The sequence below is a fragment of the Guillardia theta genome (assembly GCF_000315625.1).
Source record: "Guillardia theta CCMP2712 unplaced genomic scaffold GUITHscaffold_12, whole genome shotgun sequence".
Taxonomy (NCBI): domain Eukaryota; class Cryptophyceae; order Pyrenomonadales; family Geminigeraceae; genus Guillardia; species Guillardia theta.
Genome location: NW_005434662.1, coordinates 748,771 through 763,501, shown reverse-complemented (window position 1 = coordinate 763,501; position 14,731 = coordinate 748,771). Strand labels below are relative to the sequence as shown.

Genomic DNA, 14,731 nt, shown 5'->3' with positions numbered 1-14,731 from the left:
CCTTCAAGAGCAAGCTGAGGCCGATCGTCTTAGAAAGTTCCAGGTGAAAGGAGAAGAAGATTCCGACCAAGGTCGAGTTACCTGATGTGCATGTGCAGGACAAACGGCAGATCAGAGCCAGCGAGATGAATCGTCAGAACCCTCAAACACAGTTCAACTACAACGACAAGCAGACAGTTCCCTTCGTGAGCTACCAGCCGTCTTCGGACAAGGACAACTTCCTCAAACGAATGCAGCAGTCCTACGAGGCCGCCCTGCAGAACGGAGCCTACCATGTTGACGACCCGACGGCATTCCGGTCGGCGAGCATGCAGCCAGAGGTCATCCAGCTCTTCCGGCGATGGGAGCAGATCTTTGTCGCACAGACCAGCTCCTCTGTGCAGGTTGTGTCGGAGCTGAACACGAAGTTGACAGGGATGGAGGAGAACATCCAGCACCTCCTTCGTGAACGGCAGGCGATGAGTGAGAAGCTGCACCAAGGGGATCTCATTCAGAGTCAGATGCAGTCGAGACTCTTCGAGCTGAGAGAAGATGCGCAGAAGTCTTCGGGGGCGCACAGGGAGGCGATGAGGGAGCTGGCCACAGAGGTGAAGGAGTTGAGGGGGTACTTCCAGGAGGCCCTAAGGGAGAAGGAGGAGGCTCTGGCGACGTCGATCAAGGAGAAGGAGGAGTTGACGAGGATGCTGGAGAATCAGTCCTCAAGGCTCATCAGCCTTGAAGAGAGCCAGCAGCTACTGCAGTCGTCGCTGTCGGAGATGAAGGACCAGGCTGACGTCCAGAGGAAGAGGGCAAGGGAGGGGGAGGCAGCGCAGAAGGATCTGTACGCGCAGGCGCAGGCGGAAGTGGAGGAGGTGAAGTGGAGGATCAGGAAGATGGAGGACCAGGTGATGCCCGAGTCGAGGGAGTACGTAGACCGCTCGCAGGAGGATTACTGGAGCAAGGTACGGAGCGAGTTTGAGGACGTGCGAAAGCGAATGCTGGAGGTAAAGAAGGAGCTGAACCGGCTGGACTCGGAGGCGTCTGGTCTGTTTGTGATGCTGAAGGAGAAGGTGGAGAAAGAAAGCCGATCGCAGGAGCAGAGGATGCTGGAAGAGTCGATGGCGAGCGAGGAGAGGCTGCAGGGGATGAGGGAGGCGCTAGAGCAGGAGCAGGAGGCGAGGTCGAAGCTTGAGGGCAGGATGCAGAAAGATCTGGAGGTGGTGACGCGAGCGCTGGCAGAAGCGATCAAGTCAGCGGACGTGGAGCATGCAGCGCTGGTGGAAGCGGTGCACAAGCGGTTCACAGAGAGGCTGTCGCAGCAGGACGAGTTCTCATCTGCCGTGCGGGAGGCGCTGGAGAAGAAGAGGAGCTTCCTGGAGGAGATAGTGAGAACTGAGATTCGAGGGAGGTTCGAGGCGTTCGAAGACCTGAGGACAAAGATGGAGGGCATAGAGGAGGAGCTGAAATCTTCGCTGCAGAAGAGCGGGGAGAAGGTGGAGGCACAGCTGAAGTTGCTGGGAGCCAAGACAAAGACTTGCGCGAGGCAGACGCGGGAGGTCATTGTCTCTGCGGAGAATGCTGAGCGGATTGCTCAGGAAGTTCGAGAGGAGCTGACGAAGGAGCTGATGAGGACGGGCGAGAAGCAGGTGGAGGTGGAGCAGAGGATCAGAGAGTCGATGGAGGAGAATCTGGCCGGCATCCGCCTGCAGCTTTCATCCCTGAATTCGTTGGTGGAGAATCTTCAAGAGAACAGTGGGGTAAGAGGAGGAAGAGGAGGAGGAGGAAGAGAGAGTGAAGATGGAAGTGGAAGGAGGGGAGGAGAACGCTCGGGGGAGGGTCGCACGAGAGCGGGAGTGTGTTTACTTGACTCACTTGCTCAGGGAGGACGGGACGTGAGAGACGTCGGGCTGACGGACAAAGTTGACAAGCTGAGGAGCGACCTGTCAGCTCTCGACGACGAGCTTCATGATCGCTCCGGTCGTGAGGAGGAGAAGCGGGAGCAGCTTGAGAAGTTCATCCTCGAGCTCCAGAGCTCTGCTCTGCAGCTCAAGGACGAAGTTCTGCAGGAGAAGTCCCGCACATCCTCCGACATCCTCTCCCTCCGGGAAGACCTTGAGCAGAAGAACGCTCACCAGGCGCAGGAGCTAGAGGATCTTCGGCTGCATGTATCCTCCTCCTCTCCCTTCCCTCACCCACTCCTGGTCCTCCTCACCATCCTCTGTTGGTCATCTTTTCTTCCCTTTTTCTTCCTCTTCACCCTCTTCAGTCACACCCCCTCCCACTTTTTGTCCTCCCTCTCCTCCTTCTTGACCCCTCGCCATCCTCTGACCGCTTCTTTCAGATGCTCGACGTCATGAAGGACCTGCAGGAAGCTCCGGAGATTTTCTTCAACAGCACGAGCAGCAGGATAGACTCGCTCCAGCAGGAGGTGGCAAAGTCGCACAGCTCGCTGGAGGAGCACGTCAGGAAGCAGCAGGAGGGCATGGCAGCAAGCGTGCAGGAGCTGTCGCAGGCTCTTGAGGACTTTCAGGGCAAGACTTCGGTGCAGCAGCTGCAGGCGAGGCAGGAGGCAACGAGGACGGCGCAGATGGTGGGGGGGATAAGCTCGAGGGTGGACGAGCAGGGGAAGGACATGCTGAGGTGGAAGCAGGAGGTTGAGGAGAGGATGAAACGTCACCTGGAGCAGGCGCTGCAGGTGCGGGACAGCTTTGCAGAGGAACTGCGGCAGATCCAGACGACCATCGCTGAGCATGCAAGGAACAGCGCCCTGCAGCTGACGAGGATGGACTCGAAACTGCTGGAGGATCAGAGGAAAATGATCGGAGCGCTGGAGTCGTTCAAGCACGCGCACGAGGGTCTGAGGAAGGCGACTGACGGGAACATGCTGAAGATCAAGGAGGAGCTGGAGAGACAGGCGGCTCGCGCCCACTCGGAGATGGTGGGGATGAGGAACGAGGTGTCGGCAGTGGAGGAGGGGATGAACAAGAAGATGGAGGAGGAGAAGGAGAAGCGGAAGGAAGTCGTGAAGGAGGTCAGAGGCGAGATCGGTGGGCTGCGAGAAGAAGTTGAGAGGGGACAGAAAGCGGCAGTGGAGGAAGTGAAGGCGGAACGCACCGCTCGCAAGGAGGCGGTGGAAGGGATAGCGAAGGAGCTGAAGAAAGTGACAGAGGAAACGGTGGCGAGGGAGAAGAAGATCAGGGAGGACGTGAACGGGCTGTCCGCCAGGCTGTTGGAGAGCAGGGAGGAGGAGAAGAGGAAGCGGGAGGCGATGAGGGAGGAGATTCAGGAGGAAACGACGAAGTTGTCCTCCCGTCTGGCAGACGTCGAATCTCAGCAAGCCTCCTCCTCCTCCGATCTCCAGAGGCTCACCGCTCGATTCTACTCGCATGCAGAGGAACAGAAGAAGACAGAGGAGGCGACGAAGAAGAGGGTGGAGGAGGTTGCAGCGGCCACGAGCATGGAGCAGAAGGAGCGGGATGCAGCGATCACCGAGGTCTACAAGAGGATGGAGGTCGTCCGAGGGCTCGACAGCCTGGCAGCGCAGTTGCAAGAGCAGCAGATGCGGGAGGAGCTGAAGGAGCTGAGGACGAGGTTTGAGACGCAGCAAGAGAGCAGCGCGACCGGGCTGCACGGAATGTCGCGGCACCTGGAGGAAGCGATAGAGGAGCTCAAGGGGCGGGAGGGAGGCAGGAGGGCGAGATCTCCTCCCTGCAGCAGGAGCTGGAGAAGGTCAAGAGCTCCCGCGAGGAGGAGGCAGCGAAGCTGTCGCAGCGACTGGACGACATGGCGAACTTGCACAACCTGAAGCTGAAGAACATGGAGGAGGAGCTGGCGGGACTGGAGGGAAGCATGAAGGAGCTGGGGGAGAAGATGAGCGCGCGGGCCCAGGAGCAAGCGCGGGAGCAGCAGGAGCAGAGCATGAGGATGGAGGATGCGAGAAAGCAGTCGCTCGAGTTACTCACTGCTCGGGTCGATGCCGTTGAGCAGAGAGGAAGGGAGCAGGAGACTTCGTTGGATGGCCTGCGCGCCTCTGCGGAGGAGAAGATCAGCGCCCAGCAGGCAGCGATGGCGAGCACGAAGGAGAGGATAGACAACCTCCTCGCCTCCTTGGCATCAGCCAAGGCTGAGCTGGAAGGGAAGGTGGGGGCAGAGGACCTGACGCAGGGCCTGCAAGCGCAGCAGGAGAAGCTGCAGACCTTTGAGCAGCAGATGTCGAGCATGAAGGAGCAGCAGGAGACTATGTCGTCCTCCTTGGACAAGTTGGCTTCGGAGCTTAAGGAGAGCAGCAGCACGCAGGAGAAGCAGGCGAGCTTGGAGGACGTCAAGGAAGCTGTCGCAGAGCTCAGAGCGAAGCTAGATCGAGTCGCGCTCCAGACGGAGAAGTTGCAGGAGGCTGTGCTGTTCAAGCCCCCACAGGAGGAGGGGAAAGAAGCGGTTGGTCGGAGGAGGAAGAGGAGGAGAGGGGGGCTAATATACAAGCAGGAAGCAGCTCAGGCAGAAGCTTTGCAGAAGCTGGAGGAGGAAGTGAAGGGTCTTCGGGAGGAAGAAACCGCCCTCAAGGTGGGAAGAGGATGAGACTTGAGAATTTCCGGTTCGATGACCTTGTTACAGGAGCGGGTGATTGCCCTAGAAGAGAAGGGCAAGGGCGGAGAAGAGGAGGGAGGGTCAGCGGGGCTGGAGGTATGTTCTCTACCCCTTTTGCCTTGTCTCTCCTCCTGAAGCAGCTGCAGCAACGCTTGGGGGCGCTGGAAGGTCGAGTAGGGGAGCTGTCCAGCCTGCGCGGAGAGGAGATTGAAGAGAAGCTGAAGCCGCATCTCGTCAAAGTCGAGGACAACCTCAACTGTGAGTCCTGGCCCTCCCTGCTTGCCCCTGCTGACTGCTGCGCCTCCAGTCCGTCTCGACATGCTCAAAGTAGACGCGCTGCGACAGACGGTGGAGGAGTTGAGCGTGCTGGGAAATCTGCACAGCGAGCAGATCACGAAGCTGAAGCAGGAAGTTCTACAATCTGTACAATAGCGATAATAAAGTTCAAGGTCTTGTTAGGATGGCCCACTGAACGTTCAGTGGAAGGAGGCCCAGGCACTACGGTATGGCCAATGGTCAGTAAGGAAGCCTGATGATATTGGAAAGATCGATGAATATCAAAATATTCTTATGGGTAGTTATGATGTCATGTACTGGATTGCGCCGGATGACGAATCGAGACTCTGAGACTCAAAGCAAAGCCTCGGGGAGAGAGTCATGAAAGTACACAATCTTGCAATTGGGTAATAACCAGAATACAATATCATAGGCTACACTCTGATATCAAAACCGGTGGAAGAATGAAGAATGAAGCTAGATTTGTTTATGTATCAGCAGTAGCAAGAAAGCGTATGAAGGGACCGCCAAGGAAGCGAGCAGCGACGCGCAACACAGGCTCGAGCCGCTCCTCTCCCGGTTTAAATAGTGTCGTAGATGATCTTGCTGAGGTACGGTCAGGTCTCATCCTCGTAGTACTATACATGCCGTCTGTACTGAGTTTACGACTAGCCGCCAGGTCCATCGTACAAGATGCACCCCTGCCACGTTGACCCGACACGGTACCGGAGGTACTCCACTTAAAACTCCGTATCGCCCTTCTAGCTTGTGCTATTTCGGCATGATGCTGTTGCATCGTTCTAAGTGCAACGATGTCAAGGGTACGACATCAAAGGGTACATCCAAGTATGCAAGCATGAGCTCTAGAACAAAGAGAAGAAAATACGCATCTACATCTTGGAAGTTGTAACAACCACACCGGCATTCTTGTACTGTGTCGCCCTGGTACCCGAGAGCTTGGACATGAGCTCGATTCGAACGTGTGTCCGCCTCAGATACCGTACAATCACGCCGTGACCGTGACGGCCGCGCCCTGCCCGGTGACTTCTGAGCTACCGATTTTAACTTGAAGTCGCTGAGATGAGTGGCTGAGCTGAGTAGTAGACGAGGTCTCGGGAATCGAGCTTTACTTCTTCTATCAAGAGGTATATAGACTGATTAGTAGGGCAGCATGCTTGCCGTGGAGGCTGACGACAAAGACGATCTGGTACTAACACAAATAGACTCATGTCAGTGGAGGGACTCTGGCAAAAAGAAATGAGAAGGTGATGACTACCTGCTATTAAGTGGAGACTTGCATGGGGTACTGGGCTCTGACCCATCAAGAAGTACAACATCGACCAGGTGTTGAGCTTCGCAGTCACCCTTGAGCCCCTTCTTTGCCACGGTGTCTCGATCTACCTGCAGCTGACTATCGTCGCTCTTCGATGCGTGCTTCAGGCTGATGAGATACAGGGTGTAGTTCGCCTTGAGCTGTTTTATCGGTGACGTCAGCAAACAATCTCCGCAAGCATGTACCTCAAACAGCACGTACCTGAAGCACCACAAGCAGAATGCTCGCAATGGGGATGTAAACCTTGAAGAACAGCTCCCAGTCGAAGCTCCCTCTGATACTGATGATCTTCTTCGTGGGATACAGCAATCCTCGGTGATACACGGCCCATGTCAGGCAAAACGCATACACCTTTGTGATGCAGGACCAGATGGCTGCGAACTGAAGCATACGTCGGACGACTCGAGACTCGCTGAAGCGATACAGGAGAAGTGCGATGAAAGTGGGTTGCTCTGTCACGGCGGCGAAGAGAAGGCTTGTAGCAAAGTATGGTACAATGCGCTGTAAAGAAAGAAGAGATAGTCAGCGCCTTGCAAGGTTGGACATGTCCAACAGACGGGGCAAGCGTTGTATATTACCAGGTCAAGGGTGTAGTACAGAGCGTTCCACAAGACAACCCCAACCAAGATAGTCATGAGGTGATGTGTCAGCAGCATCCAGTCTATCCGATCCTTGTACAGCATCTCAAAGATGTATAAATGTACCACCAAGCTTCCCATCGTACCAGCCGCTTTGTACTGCTCCACGACTGTATCCTCAGTCCCGATCGAGCTCATGTCCAAGCTCTCGGGTACCAGGGCGACACAGTACAAGAATGCCGGTGTGGTTATCACAACTTCCAGGATGTAGATGCATATGTTCTTCTTTGTTCTAGAGCTCATGCTTGCATACTTGGATGAACTCTTGGTCAGCGCCATGTCCAGCACCTTCGCACCTGCCCAGCAGCCAAGGAGCAACAAGGCCGTCGCAGACGAAACGATGTAGAAGTCCCAGGGGGCTTGCAGGCCCAGACATGCGATGCTGTCGGAGAAGAGACTTGCATCGAGAGGGCCTTGGAGTGCGTGGATAGAGGATGAGTTGGGCATGTTCACAGCCTGGTGCTACGAAGAGAACAAGTCAGATGTACGTGTAGATCAGATCATCGAGAATCACGTGACTATCTAGATCTTTCATTGTAATAGTGCTCTTTCCTACTGCTTGCTATTGTGACCTTGCTGTACTTCATTCCCTTTCGATCTCACAGCATCTCCCTCCAATACGCACTGCGTGCCTCGACCTCCCTCCCGGTGCACCGTTCCCAGGGCTCACTGTATCGCTGGGAAACAAGCAGCCGTAACCCACCCCCCTCTTGTGCCATGAGACCACCCTACCCATGAGAGTTAACTGCCTTGCAGCGCTGGGAAACAAACAGCCGTAACCCACCCCCTCTTGTGCCATGAGACCACCCTACCCATGAGAGTTAACTGCCTTGCAGCGCTGGGAAACAAGCAGCCGTAACCCACCCCCTCTTGTGCCATGAGACCACCCTACCCATGAGAGTTAAATGTCCAAGAGCCTGCTGACCGTAGCTCCGGCTGTTTTCAGCCGCCGATGATGGTTTATAAGGCCACCCCTCATCTCCCATCAAGACCACCCTACCTGTGAAAGTTAACAGCCTTGCAGCCGTACGGTACATAAAGACACCCCTCATCTCCCATCGAAACCACCCCACCTGTGAGAGTAAACAAATGACGAGCAGGCAGCTCCTCGTAGCTCCGCTATTTCCGCTACACCGGGAATCAATATCCGAGAGCTAGCTGCAAGACTGTTATCTTTCACAGGTAGGGGGTCTTCGACAGTTAACTCTCATGGGTAGGGTGGTCTCATGGCACAAGAGGGGGGTGGGTTACGGCTGCTTGTTCCCGGACAGGGAGGAAAGTCGAGGCACGCAGTGCGTATTGGAGGGAGATGCTGTGAGATCGAAAGGGAATGAAGTACAGCAAGGTCACAATAGCAAGCAGTAGGAAAGAGCACTATTACAATGAAAGATCTAGATAGTCACGTGATTCTCGATGATCTGATCTACACGTACATCTGACTTGTTCTCTTCGTAGCACCAGGCTGTGAACATGCCCAACTCATCCTCTATCCACGCACTCCAAGGCCCTCTCGATGCAAGTCTCTTCTCCGACAGCATCGCATGTCTGGGCCTGCAAGCCCCCTGGGACTTCTACATCGTTTCGTCTGCGACGGCCTTGTTGCTCCTTGGCTGCTGGGCAGGTGCGAAGGTGCTGGACATGGCGCTGACCAAGAGTTCATCCAAGTATGCAAGCATGAGCTCTAGAACAAAGAAGAACATATGCATCTACATCCTGGAAGTTGTGATAACCACACCGGCATTCTTGTACTGTGTCGCCCTGGTACCCGAGAGCTTGGACATGAGCTCGATCGGGACTGAGGATACAGTCGTGGAGCAGTACAAAGCGGCTGGTACGATGGGAAGCTTGGTGGTACATTTATACATCTTTGAGATGCTGTACAAGGATCGGATAGACTGGATGCTGCTGACACATCACCTCATGACTATCTTGGTTGGGGTTGTCTTGTGGAACGCTCTGTACTACACCCTTGACCTGGTAATATACAACGCTTGCCCCGTCTGTTGGACATGTCCAACCTTGCAAGGCGCTGACTATCTCTTCTTTCTTTACAGCGCATTGTACCATACTTTGCTACAAGCCTTCTCTTCGCCGCCGTGACAGAGCAACCCACTTTCATCGCACTTCTCCTGTATCGCTTCAGCGAGTCTCGAGTCGTCCGACGTATGCTTCAGTTCGCAGCCATCTGGTCCTGCATCACAAAGGTGTATGCGTTTTGCCTGACATGGGCCGTGTATCACCGAGGATTGCTGTATCCCACGAAGAAGATCATCAGTATCAGAGGGAGCTTCGACTGGGAGCTGTTCTTCAAGGTTTACATCCCCATTGCGAGCATTCTGCTTGTGGTGCTTCAGGTACGTGCTGTTTGAGGTACATGCTTGCGGAGATTGTTTGCTGACGTCACCGATAAAACAGCTCAAGGCGAACTACACCCTGTATCTCATCAGCCTGAAGCACGCATCGAAGAGCGACGATAGTCAGCTGCAGGTAGATCGAGACACCGTGGCAAAGAAGGGGCTCAAGGGTGACTGCGAAGCTCAACACCTGGTCGATGTTGTACTTCTTGATGGGTCAGAGCCCAGTACCCCATGCAAGTCTCCACTTAATAGCAGGTAGTCATAACCTTCTCATTTCTTTTTGCCAGAGTCCCTCCACTGACATGAGTCTATTTGTGTTAGTACCAGATCGTCTTTGTCGTCAGCCTCCACGGCAAGCATGCTGCCCTACTAATCAGTCTATATACCTCTTGATAGAAGAAGTAAAGCTCGATTCCCGAGACCTCGTCTACTACTCAGCTCAGCCACTCATCTCAGCGACTTCAAGTTAAAATCGGTAGCTCAGAAGTCACCGGGCAGGGCGCGGCCGTCACGGTCACGGCGTGATTGTACGGTATCTGAGGCGGACACACGTTCGAATCGAGCTCATGTCCAAGCTCTCGGGTACCAGGGCGACACAGTACAAGAATGCCGGTGTGGTTATCACAACTTCCAGGATGTAGATGCAACTAGCTTCATTCTTCACAGCCTATCATCTGAACTGGCCCCCAACAAACAATTGAAAGTCTTCAAAGATTCCACGAAGAACGTCTTCACCTCACTAAGCAAGGATCTACCAAGTCCAAACAAACGGAAGGCAGAAACACCAGGAGACTCAAAGCGAGAAGGCCCAAAGCGCAAGAGTAACATGGTCTACCGAACGTCCAATACTACAGTTGGAGAAAGAAACAACAAGAAGCTACTCGAGCGGCCGCACAAGTCGGGAACCAACCGAATAAGGGCTTCAACAAACCCAAGTTCGGTGGGAAACCCAACGCAAAAAACTTTCGCCAGAAAAAACCCAACTGTTCAAATGAGGACAGCGGGAGTTACCCAAAGTCGAAGTTAAAGAAGAAACAAGACTTGGGTGACAAGAGTTTCATTGTAAACCTCACCCGAGCACTAAATAGAGTAGCCAATCATGCCGCTGAATCCAACGATTACAGCGCAGATGAGGCAAGCGAGGAAGAAAAATGTCTGAAGACGAAGAGGAGGCTTCTTCACCTCCAAGACGTCTGAAAGAAACTGTTCGCAAGGCTGCCGCTAAATCCACTATGATTGCTAAAAACAATAGGCATAAGAATAAATCTGGAAAAGATTACTCGAAATGTCACACACTACAACCACGTAAATCCAAGGGAATACCTCTTCAAACAGACCACATCCAGTTAGATGCGACCCTGTTTTCGAAAGTATCCATCCCCTGGTTCCTAAATTCCATATTTGAAGCAGTACCCAAAGTCTTCATGACCTGTAGATCAACACAGAACAAGCATTCGCTGTTCGCTATCGTTGACTCAGGAGCAACTATCAGTGTTCTCTGTGATAGTAACTGGATTCGGAAAAAGTTTGCATACTAGAGCGAAATTACCACATCCATCATTGAGGTCTACTCGTAGGCAAAATGGAATCAGTCACCAACAAGGCATAAGCTTTCGCGACTCTTGCCACAATTATTCATGACAAGAATGCTGTCACAAATCTATTATCGATATGGCGCATAACTAACAGTGGTAATACTGTAATTCACCAAGGGAGCGTATCGAAAGGAACACATGGTATCATCACTACAAACAAGGATTTCATACCATTCTATTTTTGCCCCAAGACATATCTATGGTACATCGAAATCAAAGAAGCAGACGTCAAAACCAATAGATTTATCTCTACAACCAACTCAATACAATGGGACAAGAAATCCTTGCTACGAGTAATACAACAGGAGAGTTTTCTCTCACTTCTAAACCTCGACTAGCAACCCATCACTCAGAAACAGACCCCGGACGGACTCACCTATTACACCAATGAAAACTCTCTCAGATGGGGAGGGAACAAGGCCCAGTGTACTACGAAGCACACAAGGATGAAAAAAAAGCTTTCAGACCGACACCTATGAGATCTATACCCATCAGCATATGGGATGTTCGCCAAGAATTTGAAGACATTACCTCTGAAGAATCTGTCGATAGCGAAACTGAAAGTGAACAGTTGTATGAGTAGAGTTGTACGCGGTAGACAACATTGTACGCCGCGTAGACAACCGCGGTGAGATGACGTCAACGAAATCTCTGAGAATGTATGAAAAACACAACACTGATCTACCTGGAACGGGCTGCCCCTTATCAACACTGGCAGAATGGCAGAGCGGAGTCAGGAATCTATTCACTAGACACCAGAACCAGACTCGCCATAATCCATTCCAACGAACCAAAGAACCTGTGGCTCAATGCAATCTACTACAATGCTAGACTTTAAGTCAGTTAGAAGGTCAACTGATGTCGGCATTACTAGTTACAAGTTACTTCGGTATCCTAGTACAACTGAGCCTAACAACTGAACCGTAACCGTGACCGACGGTCCGGTCAGTGACTCAGGCCGGGTCGGGCCCGGGCCCGGATGGCGGCGGCCCCGGCCCGGTCGATCTAGGCCTACTCAGCAAACTCGGGTCTCTGCGTCCCAGGAAAAATGCTGCTCTAGGTGGGATGGCGATGTGGAGGTTGGCCATGGCGATGCTGGTGGTGGTGAGCACGATGGGAGGAGGAGGAGATGCGCGAGGACGAAGAGAAGACGATGAGATCCCTATCAGGGTGCATGCGACATCGCCGATGCGAGGCTGGGTCCTCGTGCGCGGCAAACTTCCCGTCTCCTTCTTCCTGTCGTACGGGAACTCTTCGAGGAGCGGAGCTTGCAGGGCTGGCAGTCAGAGGCTGTCGATGAGGATAATCGTGGACGAAGAGACTTACGAGGAGGTCGACATCAGTAATGGTGCTGCCTACTCCAAGGTCTTTCCGGCCGACTTGAGCCCGGGTGTTCACACCATCCGAATCGAAGGGGCTGAGTCTACCAGGCCATTTTTGCAGCAAGAAGAGATCTCTTTCTCTGTCGTAGACTCCGAGGATGACTTCCATGACGTTCGGCATTACGATGAGATCATGGGTAGCGCTCCCACAATTGACGACTCAAGGGGCTTCACTTCGGGTAAACCGTTGAAAGGGGTTGCGATCCTGTATCACAAACAGGCTCGGTTGAAGTATGAGGATCGGTGGATCGAGAAGTGCATTGAGAGCATCTTGAATCAGAACTATCCCTTCTTCGACATCGTGGAGTTGAACTATGGAGGAGAGTATCACTCTTTCATGCAACAGTACCTGCATAGACTTGAGGGCAAGCGGTATACGTTCTTTTCAAGGGAATTTCAGAGCCATGCCGTAGCGATGAACTTCCTTCTGGACTGGGTGTTTAGTGAGGACTATGACGTGGCATTCAATGTCAACCTGGACGATTACTACTCTCCTGATCGCTTCAAGTTGCAGGTTGAAACGATGAGGGGATGGAAGTGAGATCGACTGACATAGCACAGGCTGAGGCGGTGATGGAGGGAGCGGATCTGGTTTCCTCGTACTTTGTGCGGGTTGTGGAAGCAGGGGAGGTGAGACTGCAGGAGAACGAGAGATGTCCATGGGGTGACATGAAGGCGACAGGGTGTGGATGTTATCAACACGAAGATGAATCCTGTGTACCTCACCGCACAAGAAGTGAGTGAAGCGCTTTCAGCTTCGTCTCTGACGGGTGTGGCGACAGTTGCTGGGCAGGGACCATGTGAGCGAGGAGGACATCTTCAGTCAGCTTCGAGAAGATCACAACGTTATCTGTCACCCTGGAGTCGCATACTCGAGGAGCTTCTGGAAGACTCTGTCTTCGTTGGTACGGTCTGCCTCTCTTTGCTCGAACATGGTGGACTGAACTTACATCTCCTGGCGCTGCAGAACTGCAAGCAGGGCCTTGCTGAATCCTCACAAGACGCCCAGTGGCATGCGCGCTCCAACACTCTGCACCAGCATGCTCGAGTAAGGGTTCCGGGCGATGACGGCCCGTTGAAACTGAGGCCCGCAGGTCTGTTCGGATTCCGCCGACCTCGAGAACCTGTTCCGTCCCCTTCGCTATCGACCTGAACTCCCAGCAGAAGACTTGAGGCTGTGGCAGCGAGCAGTGCTGATGAGCAGCGTGAAGACCGTGATCGTACCCCGCGTCCTCGTCTTCTACCGGATCCATGAGAGCCAGCTATCCCCGTCCGACGAGGCGGTCAACGTCAAGTACAGAGCCGATCTGACTGTCTCAGGAGCCATGCTCAACAAGATGAGGGTTGGGATCCTCACCATCTGCACCGGGAGGCAAGAGACTTACTCCGGTCGGCTGCGGTTGACGTCGGCGCCTGTTGCAGGTACTGCGCATACCTGCCGGAGCACATCAGGACTGTGAGGGAAAGATTCGTCAGTGAGCATCACCTTTGCTTCTTCACCTTCACGGACGACCCGAGGGGAGCGGAAGAGATCTTCTCGCGCATGCCCTCTCCCTCCGAAGTCATCCCGATTAGGGGCAGGTCAGAGGATGCGTCCCCCCTTCCTCCTCCTCACGCCCTTTCTCGCAGAGGGTTCCCAGCAGACACGCTCTACCGCTATCACTACTTCCTGTCTCAGAGCTCCAAGTTGAAGACCGAAACAGACGTCGTCTTCTACCTTGATGTTGATGTGATAGTGGAGAAAGGCATTGCGGCGGTAGAAATCTTCCCCACAAGGGACAGGTTGCCGTCTCCTCCTCCGCTCCTCTTCTCCGCTCCTCCTCTCATGTTCTCTATGTCCTTTCGACTTGATCTTCTCTCACCCCCTCTTCTCGCCATCTCCTCCTCATCTTGTGTTGCTGTGCGAGATCCTGACATCTTCCCAAGGCCCCTTGTTGCCATCCGACATATGATTCAAGACGGCATGGGAACACCAGAGACAAGAACAGCTTCGAGAGCATATATCGCTCCTGGTCAAGTGCTGTCCTGCTCGTGCTCGTGCTCGTGCTCGTGCTCGTGCTCGTGCTCGTGCTCGTGCTCGTGCTCGTGCTCCTGCCCCTCTGCATTGTTTCATTTCTCAGTCATCGTGATTGCTCTTTTGCAAACAGCTATCATCGACATATTCTTGACCATCCAATTTCAGAGCATCTGAGGCCATGTTACTTCGCCGGCGGCTTCATCGGCGGGAGAACGGACGAGTTCCTTCAGATGTCAGCAGCGATCAGCGAGGCGATCGACCGAGACGACGAGAACGATGTGATAAATGAATCTCTGCAGCCTAGATTGAAGCTTGCGATGCAGGTGGTTGCCCTCTGGCACGACGAGTCGCATCTCAATCGTTACCTCTCGCACCATCCTCAACTCGTCAGGATCCTGTCGCCTTCTTACCTCTACCCGGACGGGTCAGCTCCTCTCCCTCCCCTTGCTCCTCTCCTCCCCCTTCCTTTTTCTCCCTCCTCTCCCTCGTCCTCTTCTTCGCCACTTCCTCAAACAGCAATATGGGGAGAGGAGATAGAGAGAAACACGTCTAGATGGAGAGGTATAGGAA

At 53.7% G+C, this 14,731-nt stretch overlaps 3 protein-coding genes across 3 annotated transcripts in view; 2 read left to right on the top strand and 1 right to left on the bottom strand.

Annotated features, from left to right (window-relative positions):
* Positions 1-5,997: 5,997 nt before the first annotated feature.
* Positions 5,998-7,257, bottom strand: GUITHDRAFT_103171 (hypothetical protein; the record flags this gene model as incomplete). Its single annotated transcript, XM_005838177.1, has 4 exons — positions 5,998-6,049; positions 6,158-6,312; positions 6,374-6,673; positions 6,751-7,257. The coding sequence occupies 4 exons, from the start codon at positions 7,255-7,257 to the stop codon at positions 5,998-6,000; spliced, it is 1,014 nt and encodes a 337-aa protein (XP_005838234.1).
* A 1,023-nt stretch (positions 7,258-8,280) lies between these two features.
* On the top strand, positions 8,281-9,468 carry GUITHDRAFT_103170 (hypothetical protein; the record flags this gene model as incomplete). Its single annotated transcript, XM_005838176.1, has 4 exons — positions 8,281-8,787; positions 8,865-9,164; positions 9,226-9,334; positions 9,455-9,468. 4 exons carry the CDS (start codon positions 8,281-8,283, stop codon positions 9,466-9,468), a joined length of 930 nt encoding a protein of 309 aa, XP_005838233.1.
* Positions 9,469-11,827: 2,359 nt separating this feature from the next.
* Positions 11,828-14,731, top strand: part of GUITHDRAFT_134745 (hypothetical protein) — a gene marked incomplete at both ends in the record, with an annotated part of 3,879 nt that continues 975 nt past the window's right edge. The window contains 9 exons of the mRNA XM_005838175.1: positions 11,828-12,658; positions 12,706-12,774; positions 12,827-12,880; positions 12,927-13,049; positions 13,112-13,192; positions 13,239-13,543; positions 13,567-13,725; positions 13,774-13,900; positions 14,071-14,585. Of these exons, the coding sequence (XP_005838232.1) occupies positions 11,828-12,658; positions 12,706-12,774; positions 12,827-12,880; positions 12,927-13,049; positions 13,112-13,192; positions 13,239-13,543; positions 13,567-13,725; positions 13,774-13,900; positions 14,071-14,585 (2,264 nt within the window). The remainder of the gene's footprint in view (positions 12,659-12,705; positions 12,775-12,826; positions 12,881-12,926; positions 13,050-13,111; positions 13,193-13,238; positions 13,544-13,566; positions 13,726-13,773; positions 13,901-14,070; positions 14,586-14,731) is intronic.